The 14,390-nt window shown below is 41.0% G+C and overlaps 1 protein-coding gene across 3 annotated transcripts; it reads left to right on the top strand.

Moving 5' to 3' along the window:
• The first annotated feature begins 1,075 nt into the window (after positions 1-1,075).
• Positions 1,076-13,453, top strand: dcp1b (decapping mRNA 1B). 3 transcript variants are annotated; one of them, XM_035147696.2, is made up of 11 exons: positions 1,076-1,475; positions 1,828-1,868; positions 2,315-2,442; positions 8,096-8,162; positions 8,548-8,764; positions 9,321-9,419; positions 9,608-10,424; positions 10,520-10,570; positions 10,843-11,060; positions 11,214-11,420; positions 11,507-13,453. In XM_035147696.2, the coding sequence occupies exons 1-11, from the start codon at positions 1,317-1,319 to the stop codon at positions 11,585-11,587; spliced, it is 2,085 nt and encodes a 694-aa protein (XP_035003587.1). In that variant the 5' UTR covers positions 1,076-1,316; the 3' UTR covers positions 11,588-13,453. The 3 variants fall into 3 exon arrangements, with proteins under 3 accessions (XP_035003587.1, XP_035003589.1, XP_035003588.1); XM_035147698.2 differs by lacking the exon at positions 9,321-9,419; XM_035147697.2 differs by lacking the exon at positions 10,520-10,570.
• The last annotated feature ends 937 nt before the right edge of the window (positions 13,454-14,390 follow it).

The raw sequence follows: 14,390 nt of genomic DNA, 5'->3' as shown, positions 1-14,390 counted from the left end.
CAGAAATAAAGAGAGAAATGTCTCCTGTGTCTGTGTATGTCCCCAAAAGGCCCAATTCAGTGATTCCTTTTGAAGGGAAACGTGCACTAGACATGAATTTGTATTTTCTTTAGTTAGGAATGTGTCACGTGGTGTAACTGCTCTTTTCAAGGCTTTCTCCTCCCATTAAGACAAGACCTTAAGGTGATATTTGCAAGCACACACTCATCCATTCCTGCTTTCAGATTAACACCAGCTCCTGCAGTAAATGAACAGGGGGGGGATTATTCTGTTTTATCCATTATCCAGCCCTTTGGTTCCCCCTAGTGCATCTGAAGAGTAATGTAACTGTGAACGGTCAAACATAAATTGTAATCAGTGTTCATGTTGCCAAGCAGTCAGACGTATAAATAATATATATACAGAGATGAAAGAGAAACATCAGCTGCTTACTTAGATGGAAAGAAGAGACAGTTACAAAATAGGCTGATAATGCCCATTTTTAGTCCATTAACATTTTTGGACTAAACCTTTATTGCTCACTTTTAAGGCTTTATACCTAAGTACCTTTCAGAATCACTGAGCTGCTATGTGCCCTGTGGGCCACTAAGATCTGCAGATGGAGCTCATGATGGTTACTCCCGTTTCTCACAGAGTTTTGGCCATTAGAGCCCCAACATTATGGAATCCATTGAACGTAGACAAATTTTCTAGTTTCTTTTAAATCTCTGCTTCAAACTTTTATTTTTATGAAAGCTTTTAAACATGATTGAAATTGGCTTTTTTACATACACTCTCTATAACTCTTTGTTTCTTTTTTTATATATTTGATCTATTTTCTGCGCTCATTCTGATTTTATTTGTCTGATGTGGATTCCTCCTTTTAATGCACTTCATAACATTGTTAAGAAAAGTGCTCAGTAAATCCGGGTTAGGGTTAAACTATTGTAAGTATGTGTTTGAATAAATATTGTAATAATAATAATAATAATAATAATAATAATACGCACATGACAGCTGAACTTCGATCGATTTTATTTTTCCAGATTGATTGATGAGCCTGACTTTTTCAAACGTTCTCCGCTCGACTCCTTATGTCTGGTTGTTTACAATCTCTGCGGCTAAACATGGCCGCCAACAAACTCAGTAGTGCTAGTTAGAGGTTCATCAAACTTATATCTTCTACTTTCATGAGTCTTAAACTGTAAATCAGGCTGCGGTGCGATTGTGGATTTAAATATTTACCCTCCTTGTCGCTAGTTTGATTTTTATCTCCTCTCCCTGTGACCCGTTAGCCGCCGAAGCTAGGTAGCGAGCTAGCTTCTCCATAGGGAACAATGACAGCGACGTCTGCAGGAAGCGGTGGCTGCCCTCCTGCCAAAGGTCTGGACATAAGTCTGGCGGCCCTGCAGCGACAGGACCCGTACATCAACGACATCGTGGACGTGGCCAGCCAGGTGGCTCTGTATACTTACAACAACAGGGCGAACGAGTGGGTAAGAATGAACTTTGGCTAAGGACATCGTGCTAACGTAGCCTAGCTTCGTCACAGACCCCTGCTACGCGCGCTCTCTCACCTCCACAGATTTACTCCATCTCCAGCTGCCGGAAATACTCTCAGAGAGCCGAGGTTACTTTATAGAAAGTGTAAACATTTAATATTTATTTTATTTTATTTCTTGGACAAACACAGTGGAAGTTCCTGAGAAGGCTGACGTGCATATATATATTTTTTTTTTTGTAGAGTTAATGATGTGAAACCTCTTGATCCTGTTTGATATGTTTGACCTCAAATCCTACTGACTCAAACTAATGCAAACTGTTGCTGGCTTCTTGTGTGTTGTTTAGGAGAAGACCGAGGTGGAAGGAACACTGTTTATTTACACAAGGTGAGGACACTTTGATTTCTTGCTCTATTAAAAATGATCCATTCCAAACTTTTCTTTAAAATCTAGTAAAGGTCTTAGACATGCAGAAATCTCTCTGACACGAGAGAAACAACCTCAGTGTTTACTTTGCCACCACGCTATATATTTAAATATATTATTATTTTGTTATTAACTGTGAAGTTACATAGCTGAACTTTCATATTTTACCTATTTTAATAACTTTTCTATTTCTATTTTGTACTTCAATGGTTAAAATATCTCTTTCTCCTTGTACTATAGTACTTGCTTTATACTTTGCTTTAAATGTTCCCCTATTTCCCTACTTAATATGTAATGTATGAAAAACCTACTGAGCATTTAAAACAACAAATAGAATTCTGAATCTGATTCAGAATTTTTGAATGAATAAGTCACACGTATGTGTATGTGTCCTCTGTATATTTCAGGCTGGCATCTCCCAGGCATGGTTTCACTATAATGAACCGACTCAACATGGAGAACCTGACAGAGCCAATCACCAAAGACCTGGACTTCCAGCTCCAGGACCCCTTCCTGCTGTACCGCAATGCACGATGTAAGGAGAAAGACCCTCAGATGAACACTCAGTCCCACTTCTCATGTCAACCTGTCACTGACACCTTTAGTATAATATCATTCTCACTTTTAGTCTGATTTCCATTGTTCTGAATCATGATTATCTTACCTAACAGTTTTAATGTCCAGCCACTTTCAGTGTAGCTTACCATATGTCAACTATCAATCCAAATCTTTATGCTATACAATGTCACCACATGATCATGCATAAAAACATGGGTGTATAGTCACAGGCCTGATAAAAAGATATATAGCTTGATACACATGAGTGTTCAGCTTATAGTTCCTTTGAGTGGGAACCAGTAGTTCCATATAAGGAGCAGAGGTATTCTGGTGAATTCTATCAGCCTCACTCACTCTCAGACTTGCATCTGGCTCACACACACACACACACACACGCACACGCACACGCACACAAACACACACGCAAGCACGTTGCAGAGTGGGCCTGTGGGACAGGAGCTTGACAGCACTACAAACCCAGCCAGCGGAGATTAGATACACCGCAACAGTCACTGATAATCTAAACACGCACACTCGCTCTGACAAACACAGACTCCCCCTCTCTGGTCTCACAGTCTCCTTCTGACTCAGTAAGAGGCAGGTGGAATGCAGTGTTTAGATACCACTGGATTCCTCTCGCCTACTTTGATCCCTTTGCTGTAACACTTCATCAGTCTTACTGATACTTCAACAACATAGCCATTATTGAACATCCTGAAGGCTTAGTGAAATAATGTGTGTGACATAAACTTTCCTCTGTGACCTCTTTACACCTTTTACATCCGGTTTTAATGCACCCCGGACACATTAAAGATGATCCATGATAATCCTGGACTCTGGATGTGGTCAGAGTGTCACTCTTTGAGAATATATTGCAGCCAGCTCACTGGTGCCGGGAAGGAATGACATTTAAAAACACTTAAAGCCAGTAATCTTGGCTGATTTGATGACTCTTGCCTCTGATAAAAAAGAAAATTGGTCTGGGGTTATGTGAGTGAAAGATTGGGTGGTTACATCACCAACCTTATATTCAGTGGTTCCAAATGATTACTCTCTTAATGAATTTGAATGATAAAACAGCCCAAAAAAGGAAAGGCATAATGGTTGAAATCAAACAGATGCTTATCTTTGTTTCGGCTCTGATTTCCTAACATTATTAGACCCTAAATACATTTAAGCACACAGTAATGTGACATGGTTCTGCCAAATTAAACTCACAAAACAGGAACTCTCAGAGCTGTAAAAATGTCTACAGAAGGAGTAAGCTAACATTCTGTAAGGGTTTTGCCTGGATGGTCTTTTCCAGTAAACTGTATTTACAGGAATGTATCTCAGCTCAGAAAATGTTTTTTCATGGGCTAACATCTGACGCACAATACTGTTTAGGCCCCAGGCTGTTGGTAATGCTGCCAGTCCCACTGTGTCGTGACCTCTGTGAGGAGAGGTCGTGGAATCTTATCAGTAGACAAACAACTTGCTCTCAGTGCTGCCGTAACTTCCTGGAATGGCAGTTGGCACAAAGTGGCACCCCAGGCTAAAAATACACTGTGGAGATATACCACACATTGGAGGAAAGATTTAAAGAAGAGGAATTTAGCCGGAGCAATTAATTTTTCCCTCAGGCAAATATACCCATTACTTAGGAACCGACAAAAGACTTCTTACAAGCCTTCCTGTAATATTTAGAGTCTCTAATGCTTTGGTTGCCTCATTATCTTCATAAAACCTCAGATTTATTCATGGTACAAATCATGAACATATTCCTCAAAGTCAAGGTCACAGCAGCATTATTTATAATGTAAAAGTTTATATATTTTTTCATAACATTTTTAATATGGTTTTAAAAACGGACTGTTTTGTCTGTATGTGATATTTGATAACAACACATTTTATATGATTTAATCGTTTTTTCCCAAAATTTGACAGCTCTTTTACTTAAGAGGCTGATACAGATTAATCTAATAATCAAGAAAATAATGAGCAGTTTAAATAATAATGACTTCATTCATTGTAATATCAGCCCCTCCATTAAACACTGATCTTAACTGGTATGTGCTAGGCACAAATACTGGATGTAGCTAACACTGGCACTGCTATAAACGCAGCAGTGGTGCTCTGTATATCAGGTGCATTGACAGCCTTACCTCCAGGTCGGACATATTTGTATCCAAGGTCTTTCTCTGACACCAGCAAGCCTTTAAATCTGACCTCAGGTTCCTCTTCCAGTCTCTCATGTTTAGGTTTCCTCTGGAACAGGCTTCTCAGCATGGCTCCGGTGGTCTCTCACTCGTCTCACAGTCCAGTAGTAACACTCTCCTTGATCCTCTCTAGAACTTTTCAGTGTTTGGATTGGGCCTTTAATTGCAGCTCCAGTAATTCCTTATCCACAGTTTTCTTCTTGTCCTGATGGTGCTCTACTGATACAGGTAACACTGTTGGAAAGGTCCTTTAGTCAGGTCATTTAGTGCACTTAGCGCAGAGCTGTCACGGCAGAACTGGGAACTGAGGAGTTTGACTGTGGTTTAGTCTCAGGGGGAAGGCGCACAGTCCAGCAGTAGTAATAATATCTTCTTCGATGACACTTTCAGTATCTGTAAATCTCAATATTTACTCCTCCTCCAGTGTTATGAATTCCATTTCTACAAGCAAAGGAAGTGATGCTTCTTCTCGGACAACAACTATTGCGAGCATGGACGTGCATAACCTTTAATAGCACCTATCCCTCCAGCACAATCCTACAGGAAACTAAATACAGACTAACAGCATTGATGCCGTGAGTTATTTCTACAAAAATGATCACGCACTGCAGCGAAAGCACACCTAATCCATCTTGGATGTCAGCACGGCTTACAAATGTGACTGGAGCGCTAACTGCACTAAAAGCTAAGAGAAAAACATAACACGCGTTCTCTGAGTAGTCCCAGTGGTGCAGTTTGGGTTGCAGTCAAACTCTGTTACTGTATTGTCAAAGCACATTTAAACTGCGATGTTCCTGTGCAACTCAAACACAAACATATAAATCAGAGATGATTATAAATGTCTTCTTCGAAAAAACAAAGTCCAAACAGAGCAGTTAGAACAAACAAGGACAGGTCGCAGTGCTGCTTCCCAGAATTTATAAAAATATCTAAAGCTATCCCACCGGGGTCCTGTCAGAGAGTTGCCGTAGGTCAGACAACACACGTGCACCAGCGCTCGCAGTTCGGCTGGTTTGTCCTGAGGTTTTGAAAGAACCACACAGTCCAAGTCCTGGATCAATAACGGACTCCACTGGAGTGATTGATTATTGCTTAAGTTTCCAATACTCCTCATTCACACGTACAGGGATATATTGAGAGTTGACATTTCTCAGCTCGAAGCGACTTTGCTCGTCATCCCGCAGAAGTTTTTTTTACCCTGTGATGTTGAAGTGGCGTTCCCAGTCCAATTCACTTGATTAGGATCCCTCCGTCACTGGTTCAGATGTCCTCTCTGTCTGGCCTCCTCTCCCTCTCCTCCAGTTTTGTTGACTGATCACCCCTTCCACTTCCCGTCTCACTCCAAGAGTTTTACCCTTGTGGCCCCGACCACATCTTTATCGGTGCTACTTATTTCAGTCCTCCCACTCTCTACTTCTCACTTCCTCTCCTACTCTTGCTTTCTTGGGGGTGAAGGTTGATATCAGGACAGGTTGAAAACTTATAATATGATGGTAATGATCATCTCCTCCCCTTTTGCATAATCCTTTCCCTTTTTATCTTCTGTCTTTCGTCCTTTGCGGAGATGAGTCATGGCAGCACGATGTCAAAATGACTGTCTGGTATCATAAAACGTTCCTTTCCCTCAATTTACTCCACTTCAACAGTTTTTCCGTTCATGACAAAGTTCAGTCTGTGTTTCCTGACAGCTAAAGAGCTCTGACAGCTAGGTGGGGTTTTTTTTTGGCTTGTGATGGACTTGTTGATAATCCCCTCTCTAACACACCTCACTTCTCTCTATTTCATATCCGACTGGCTCATTTTTTCTAAATTTTCCAGCTCTCTGACTCTGACTGTGTCTCTCTCTGTCTCTGTCAAACAGTCTCATCCCCAGTGAGCGCTAAGTGGCTCTGGCTCCACCAGACAGGCTCCCACTGCAGTTACTTATTTGGTACAGGACAGATTTTCCCAGGCTCAACTGAACCGTGTGAGCGTGTGTGTGCGTGCGCGCGCGTCTCTGCCTCTCCCACTTTTCCTGTTCCCCTCAACCATACTGACCTCAGCGGCATGTCCGACATCATTTGTAACAAAGTGTGTGTGTGCATTTTTGTGTATACATCTGTTTGTAGGAATGTGTGTGTCTATGACAGGACTGTGGTGGCAACACTATCAGACACACATCATAGACCTCCCTCGTTGCTTTTGGCTCCCCCTCCCTTCAATCTATTTTCTGTCTGACTTTAAATCCCACCTCTCCAGCACATAGATACATGTTTCTATTTCTTTCCTCTTTTTCATATCTTTCACTCTCCCTTGTTGCAATTGGCCTTATCTTTTCTAGAGTCCATTTTAAAAGGTGCTGAGGTGTTACATGACGTCTTGCTGTCTTGTTTAAGGGTGACTGAAATGCGTCAGTAGCACCAACTGTCACTCTGTTCTTTATTGGAATCTTGCATCAAATACTATTTTTGGATTGCACAGTTTTTATTTTTTTTTAAAGATTTCTCCGACATTTTTCTTTTATTGACGAAACAGCAGAAGCATAAATAAGGGAGACAATGAGGGATACAGGCTGGACTAGAATCGAACCTGTGGCCGCTGCAGGGCGGGGGTTCAAACCTTTGTACATGGGAGTTGTTTTACTTAAATCATATTTCTGCTAGTTTGTGTTTTCTGTAAGCCAATTCTTGTTTTTGAGAAATTTGACCTTTGTTTATATTCTGGGTATAATAGAGCATCCCGAATCATTAGTGTTTCAGGTATTGAAAAGTGTTTCACAATATAAACTTGTCCAAGTGCATCAGTAAAAAAAGAAGGAGGATCTGGATTCTGGACGGGTTTTTTTTAGACCATAGCTCTGTATATGTTCTGGCACTGCTGGGAAAAATGAACAATTATGCAACAACAGCAGCTGCTTTACTCTGGTTTTAGTGCAAGTGAAAATAGTAAAATGAGTCACAGTGTAATGTAATGCAGCTTACTCTCTTACAGCTCAGTAAGAGATGTGTGTTAGTTTAGTCTTGTTTCTGCTCTTGTTGACCATGTTTATGTAGTTTAAGAGGCTCCTGGGGCCCATGGTTCACTGTGTAATGACACTGCTGGCTTCTGTTCCCATTGGCCTGGCTGGGAAACGACTGATTTGAAACTCTGCGTTTAGACACAGCAGGGCTAATAATAAGACTTTAACATGTCTATAGAACCTGCACTGATGTCAACTAAGCTAAATTATACAATAGCTTTCCTTTGATCTTTAGTGTATGGGAGGTCAGTGGGCTCATTTTGTTGTCTGCACAGCTAACTTGATTTTTAGCATTAACAGGGTCGTGACTTCACCTGACCTTCAATAATTGGCAAATGTTAATAATCTTTGGACCCAGTTGTTCCTAAATCTTTTGTACTTGACATAGGTTTAAGGTTTTTATTCATTCCCTGTCTCTCTTTCTGACTCTCCAGTGGTTATCCACGGGATTTGGTTCTACGATAAGCAGGACTGCAAGCGCATCGCCCAGAGGATGACAATGTAAGTCTTTGCATCACTCTAAGCTCATATATACAACACCTTAGGAAAAAATGGGACTAATAACAATGTGCAATGAGTTATTTTCCAGTCACAGATTGTTTGATATCATATTCTGCACATGACAACTCTTTGTGTTTACTAATGTTTCTGTGTCTAAGGTTCAGAGACAACATTTAAAGTTTTCCGCTAACAAATGACAGTAGTATGTTTGGATAGACGTGGCTCTAGGGGTGACAGAGAGTTCATCTTACTTTGTATAAAACATACTGTAGATGTAAAGATAAAGTGATGCTCTTACTCTGAACTGTACCATGTCACTACAGTTATCACAAATTATTTGAAGAAACGTGGGCGTGCAGGTTTACTTATGGAGTCCTTTGTGCAGTCTGACCCAGCAGGAGCAGACCGTGGCTCAGTCTCAAGGCGGTTGGTTGTCCCCAGCCGGAGGAGGAGTTGTTATTGGACGTGGAGGAGTAACAGGTGGTGGTGGTGGTGGTGGTGGAGGAGGAGGAGGAGGAGGAGGAGATAGAAGGGAAGGAAAGGGGGTAGACATCATCCAGATGTTGACCAAAGCACGCACAGAGTATGACAAGGTTGGCAAGGTGAGTTTATCTGTGTCGCATCTTTCAACAATAAAGCAATTTAAACTGATGTAAGACTCGGGAGTCCCGAAGACGAGATATAAGATAAATGACACATAGTATCGGTAAAGTAAAACAAAATGAAAGATTTAAAAAATGTATTTACACATTTAAAATTGAATGACAAGAAAAAAAGATATAGCTCTGCTACAGTGCAGTAGAAGTTTTTTTTTTTTGAATGAGCCTTAATAAAAATAAATGATAAACAGAAAAGTATTGAGCATCGGTTAAAAACTTCATTTTCTGGAAGTTTTTTTTTAGATATATGGTACATAAAAACTGAATACTGCTTCTATGTGTGTTGTTTGACTTTAATGATTATTAAGTTTACACAAAGTTTACACAAGAGGTCTGGACAGTTCAATATTTTGAAGATTAAAAGATCAAACGAAAGAGAAAAAAATAAAACTGCAGGTTTTTGGAAGGAGATAACAAATACTTACTTATAGATTTTGAATCTGGAAAAATATTAACTTAACCTTATTCGTTCCACCTTTTTTTTTTTTATGTGTTACAGGAAAATTCTCCATCTGAGCCAAAAGAGATTGGTGGCAGCAGTGTTCTGTTTGGAAACCCCAACCTGATAAAACCAATACCTGTTAAACCTAATGCTAAGGTGAAACACCTAGATCCTATCAGCTTTCAGTCAATCCTTTAGTACATTGTCCCCTGATATCTAATTATTGTTTTGTTAAGTATACTTGAGAGATAGCTGCAGCGTTTGTACTCCCTCTAGTTCTCTCTTTCCACTCCTGCCTATTGTTCGTCTTCTCTCGTATCCATCTTTGTGTTTGTCTCCTCCAGGACAGTGAAGCTGCTCAACCCAAGACTCTCTCTCTGGCCACTCTCTTTGGATCTCAACATCACCGCTCACCCAAGCAAGACCCCGTCTCTCCTGTGTCGCCAGCAGGGAAAGTCTCTCGCCCTCCCGTGGCCCGCACACTGACCTACGACGATTCGATGAACTCTGGCAGAAGTTTGACCTCAAAGGGAGGTAATGCTGGGTGTTCAGACGGAGGGATGAGGGCTGTAGTCCGGGAAGATGGTGGAAATGTTGTTGCAGGCCTGCTGCCGACTCCCGCTTCCTCTCATCATCAGCAGCAGCAGCAGCGGCAGCAGGAACAGCAGCAGCACTGCCCAGCCATCCAGAAGCTCATGCAGGGGCAGAGAGGGGTCGTCGGGATGCTTCAGACCGTGTCCGAGTCCCCCGAGAACAGGCTATGCGACAACGGGGTGCCACTGGAGCATCACCATCACCATGTTTACCCTCATCATCATCAACAGCAGCAGCACCATCATCATCATCATCATCACCATCAAGAACAACAACATCACCATCAAGAGCAACAACAACTTCAACTCGACCCAATCAAGAGACTTTTCCTAACCCAGCCACCTCCTTCCCCTTCCACCACCTTCCCCTCTGTTGCTGCCCCCTGTTGCTCCAACCCCCCTCCTCTGCTGCAGAACCCCCACCTCTTGTCCCAGCCCATGATGGTGGATTCTGGGTCATGTTCCCACCTTCAAGTGCAACAAAACCAGCAGCTGTTTTTCAGCCTCTCTAAACCTCAACTAGAAGCCCAGCACAACAGCCACTCAGCTTCAACTCTGCAGGGAGCAGGTGAGACGTCTTATCAAGCAGCCGTTACATCAGTGAACCACAACACACATTTCAGCCTTTTATTCAGAAAATATATAATTTTCATCCTTTACCAGGTTTGTTTCCATCTCAGGTGATCAATGACAACGTTATTCAACCTTCACAAGGTATTATATCAGTTTTGTACATAACTATCACTCACTTTGTCGAATCTGTTTGATGTCACACAAACTTTACAGAAGTTATTCACAGATTCCAGTCCACTTTTATAAAAAGGTTGTGACAGCGTGCACAGGAATGGCAGCTAGATTTAGATAACATGATTACTCTGTATTGATTCCACTATGTAAACTGTAAAATGCCCATAAGTTGCCATTTCTATATGCGTAAGCTGTTAAAATACGTTCCTTTCATTGGGTCCCTGGTTTTCTTTGGTCAGGTCTACCCTCTCAGATGCCAGGTGTGGTGTCTCCTCATGAGCTCCTCCATAAGCTCCAGTTGGTCCAGCAGGAGCAAAGCCTGGCTTCCAGTGATCCTCCTCGACTCGGTCCAGGACTGGCCCCTCGATTCCTGGGGCCCTCTCCGAGTCAAAGTGTCGGCCCAGCCCCAAATCAGATCCCAGCCACCGCAGGTCAAAGGGCTGCCCTGCAGTTTCAGGTAAGTACAGTTTGCAGAAGCAAATAGCAAATACTGGTCTCTTCTGTTGTGGAAAAGTGAATCAAATTACCAACAGCATGCATGACACTTAAATATATTGTTTAAACTATACTAACTGTAAAAGAGTTCTATTAACTGTCCCTGTCTGCTCAGGTCATCTCCCCCCAGAGAATACCAGCCACTGTGGCCCCCACCATGCTCCTCTCTCCCAGTGTGTTCTCTCAGACAAAGTCAAACTGTGGGTTGACGGCAGTCGCTCAGGAGAACTCCCCCGTCCCTCACCCCAGACCCCCGCTCCAGGAGGAGGTCCGAGTTCTGTCCAGAGGTCAGATCCAAGCCACCCTCCTGCATCTGATCCAGGTAAAATACTGTCTGTAACATGGATGCATTCTACATTAATTCATGCAAACACGATGCTGATGATGACCCGTGCTTGTGTGTTTCAGAGTGACAGCTCTTTCATGGAAACAATCTATGAAACCTACATCAGCCGCTTCGCTAACGACTCCAGCACCAAGTACCAATGACTCTTTACACCCTCTGTCTATACATGCACCCTGTCCAGGTCAGTGAGGCTAATTCTCACGCCTGATATGGATGTACAACCTCCTCCTCCTGAACCCCACTCCATGCACACGCATATGCACAAATGTATACCGGGTGTATCACCTCTGTACTGTACAACCAGGCAACCTGACTCTCTGAACTTCAAACCACGCAGCTCAATTTACATCAAAAAGCAAAATTATTTGTTTCAAAATGAGACAATAGGAAACTTCTCTTCATGTGGATCTCCAAGGAAATGTCTCAATCTGAGGAGTTATTGGTACAAATGTGGCAGAACCGATACAGTCTTGACCTCACCAGGAGAGAGATGTAGCCTATTCTGTGGTTCACTCTCACTGAAAACACAATATGCAGCCGCTTTAATTTTCTCAAAGTGTTTTTACCAAGTGTAGCGATTTTATTTTGTCTCGTCACAATCTGGAGTCTTGACTTCAACCAACCAACACCAGCCGGCCTCCTGGGCGTTGACAAGCAAGTCTTCCTCGTCTTAAGAACTTGTGCTGAAGAATCTGCTCAAACTGGTAGAAATGTAAACATGTTAAACATGTTTTCTTTATGTTCATTCGGAGATGTATTACAGGTTTAAACGTCAAAAGAGTTTGTTGGATTTTAATTTAAAATTGTTTTAAAGTAAATTCTGAGTAGTTTACTTTCTAAAGGATTTTTAATAAAGGATGATTTACTCTCCAGATTGAGGTTACTAAAATGATTTTGAATTTTTTTATAGCTAACACCAGATGTGATATTTGCATTATTTTAGTTGACTGGCTGAAGTTATGTCCCCGTGTGAAGGATATAAACTCATTTAATTTCACACACTCTGGTGCTCTATTAGTCTTATTCCTCCTGCTGAACATTCTTATCATTACAGAGGAGCTCAAAATGACATGGTTATCATTTCACTTGAAGAAACAAGGAAACTACAGGAGCTTTTCAGCCTGCACTACCTCACAGAGAGCTAGTTTAGAGGTGTACCTGTGTTTTTAACTAATAATAGCAGATTGTCATTGATGTTATTGGGCAGTTTTAAGAGTAAATATACAAATATCTATAATCTAAATAGGATTTTTATTTCAGTCGAAGAAGAAAGACATTGAAGAAGTATCCAACACAGAAACCGAGAGACCATCAAAAGCTGAATTGCCACTTGTCATCTTTTGTTGTACCTTTAAAATATAATAATTTTGCGTTCATGACACAATTCATGAACACTCATCCTGACACATACAGAAACTAATTGATCAGATGGTTTGACAGTTAAATAAATTATTGATTGGTTAAAAAGAGTTTTTAACGCAATAATGAGCGAAACAGAAAGTATATACAAATACATGCTATAATAATGTTTTGGAGTTTACAGGCCTGTCCGAGACAAATATTGTGTAAAACAATATATGTGCTGTAAAAGTCAGTCGATACATATGCTTAATTTTTTTCAGGATCAGGGTTTGAAATGTGAGTTTAGCTCCTGTGCTAATCTCACCTGACGGCCAGTAGCCACGAGAGACTTCACAAAAACAGCAGCAGCAGCAAAAAAAGAAAAAAACATTTCAGAGAAAAAAACAGAAAATATTTTTCTCCCTATTTTTCTAAGATTCAAAGCGTATCGTTTTCGCAGTACAGATAAAGAAGATGTTTCATTATATATGTATATGGACAGCTCTTCGTCAAATGGGGTTATGATTTAAAAGATGTCACCCGTAATCTTTTTCTAAACATGTCATTTGAAAAAAAATCATTCAAATGTTGAATTTCTATCAGGAATGTTTTTGCTCGTACAGAAACTGGAATATATTTTAATTGGATATTAAATGTTCTCAAACCGCCTCTGTTGTTTCTTGTCTTTTTAACGTCTTCACATTCCGCCGTGATGATGTTGATAATTATTATTCAAGATGGACGCAGCCCTACAGTAACTAATCACATCGAAGGTACACTCCTTATCGCTTTGATGTCACATCAGTGTTTTATTTTGCCATAATCAATAGTGTATAATATTATTTCTGCTGATTAATCTGTCATTATTTTAACACAGCCAGCAGTATTGAAGGACCATTAACTCCAATAGTCTTTATTCGATGTGAGTGTTTCCAATAATAAATCACTTCCTGGTCACATGGTCATCATTCGCAGACGGAGCAGCTGCTAAATGGAGATGTGTTGTTTTCTCAACTGTTGTTTCCCTTAAACCTCAGCTTTTGTTTCAGCGTACGTGGATGAGAAGACTTTTTAAATGCTCAAAAAGATGGAAGTGAGGTTTCACCGACACATTATCACACGATTTGATCAAAATCTACAGAAAGGATGCAGCGTTCATTTCCTCAGCGTTTCCTCTGCCTTGTCAATGTAAAGAATGAACTTTCTTTTTAACCAGGTTTAGTTTCGGTCGTCGTGACTGTGTCCATGAACCCCTTTGCTCGTTGTGTTGTTATACAGAGCCTTTCTTGTCTTTTACACTATGAGTCACATTAACACAACACCTCTGTAGCTCTTTTCTGTCGTTCTTACATTCTATCCTCAACTTAAAGAAGAAAGTACAGAAAACTCCGTCACGGCTGATTGGCCACTGTTATCCCCATGTTGCCTACACATGTATTGAGATCAGTTATTTATCTGCAAAAGAACAAATAAATAACATTATTTATTTCTCGTCGATGTTCGTCTTTTCTTCTACTTCTATTTCCACAGCATCGGTGATATTCAATCTATGCTTTCCAACAATGGAACAAAAGAAATGTACCAACAAAACACAACTAACAGCCG

The sequence above is a fragment of the Hippoglossus stenolepis genome, chromosome 22 (assembly GCF_022539355.2).
Source record: "Hippoglossus stenolepis isolate QCI-W04-F060 chromosome 22, HSTE1.2, whole genome shotgun sequence".
Classification (NCBI taxonomy): domain Eukaryota; kingdom Metazoa; phylum Chordata; class Actinopteri; order Pleuronectiformes; family Pleuronectidae; genus Hippoglossus; species Hippoglossus stenolepis.
The sequence above is the reverse complement of the archived record's forward strand: the minus strand, read 5'-3'. Positions and strand labels throughout refer to the sequence as shown.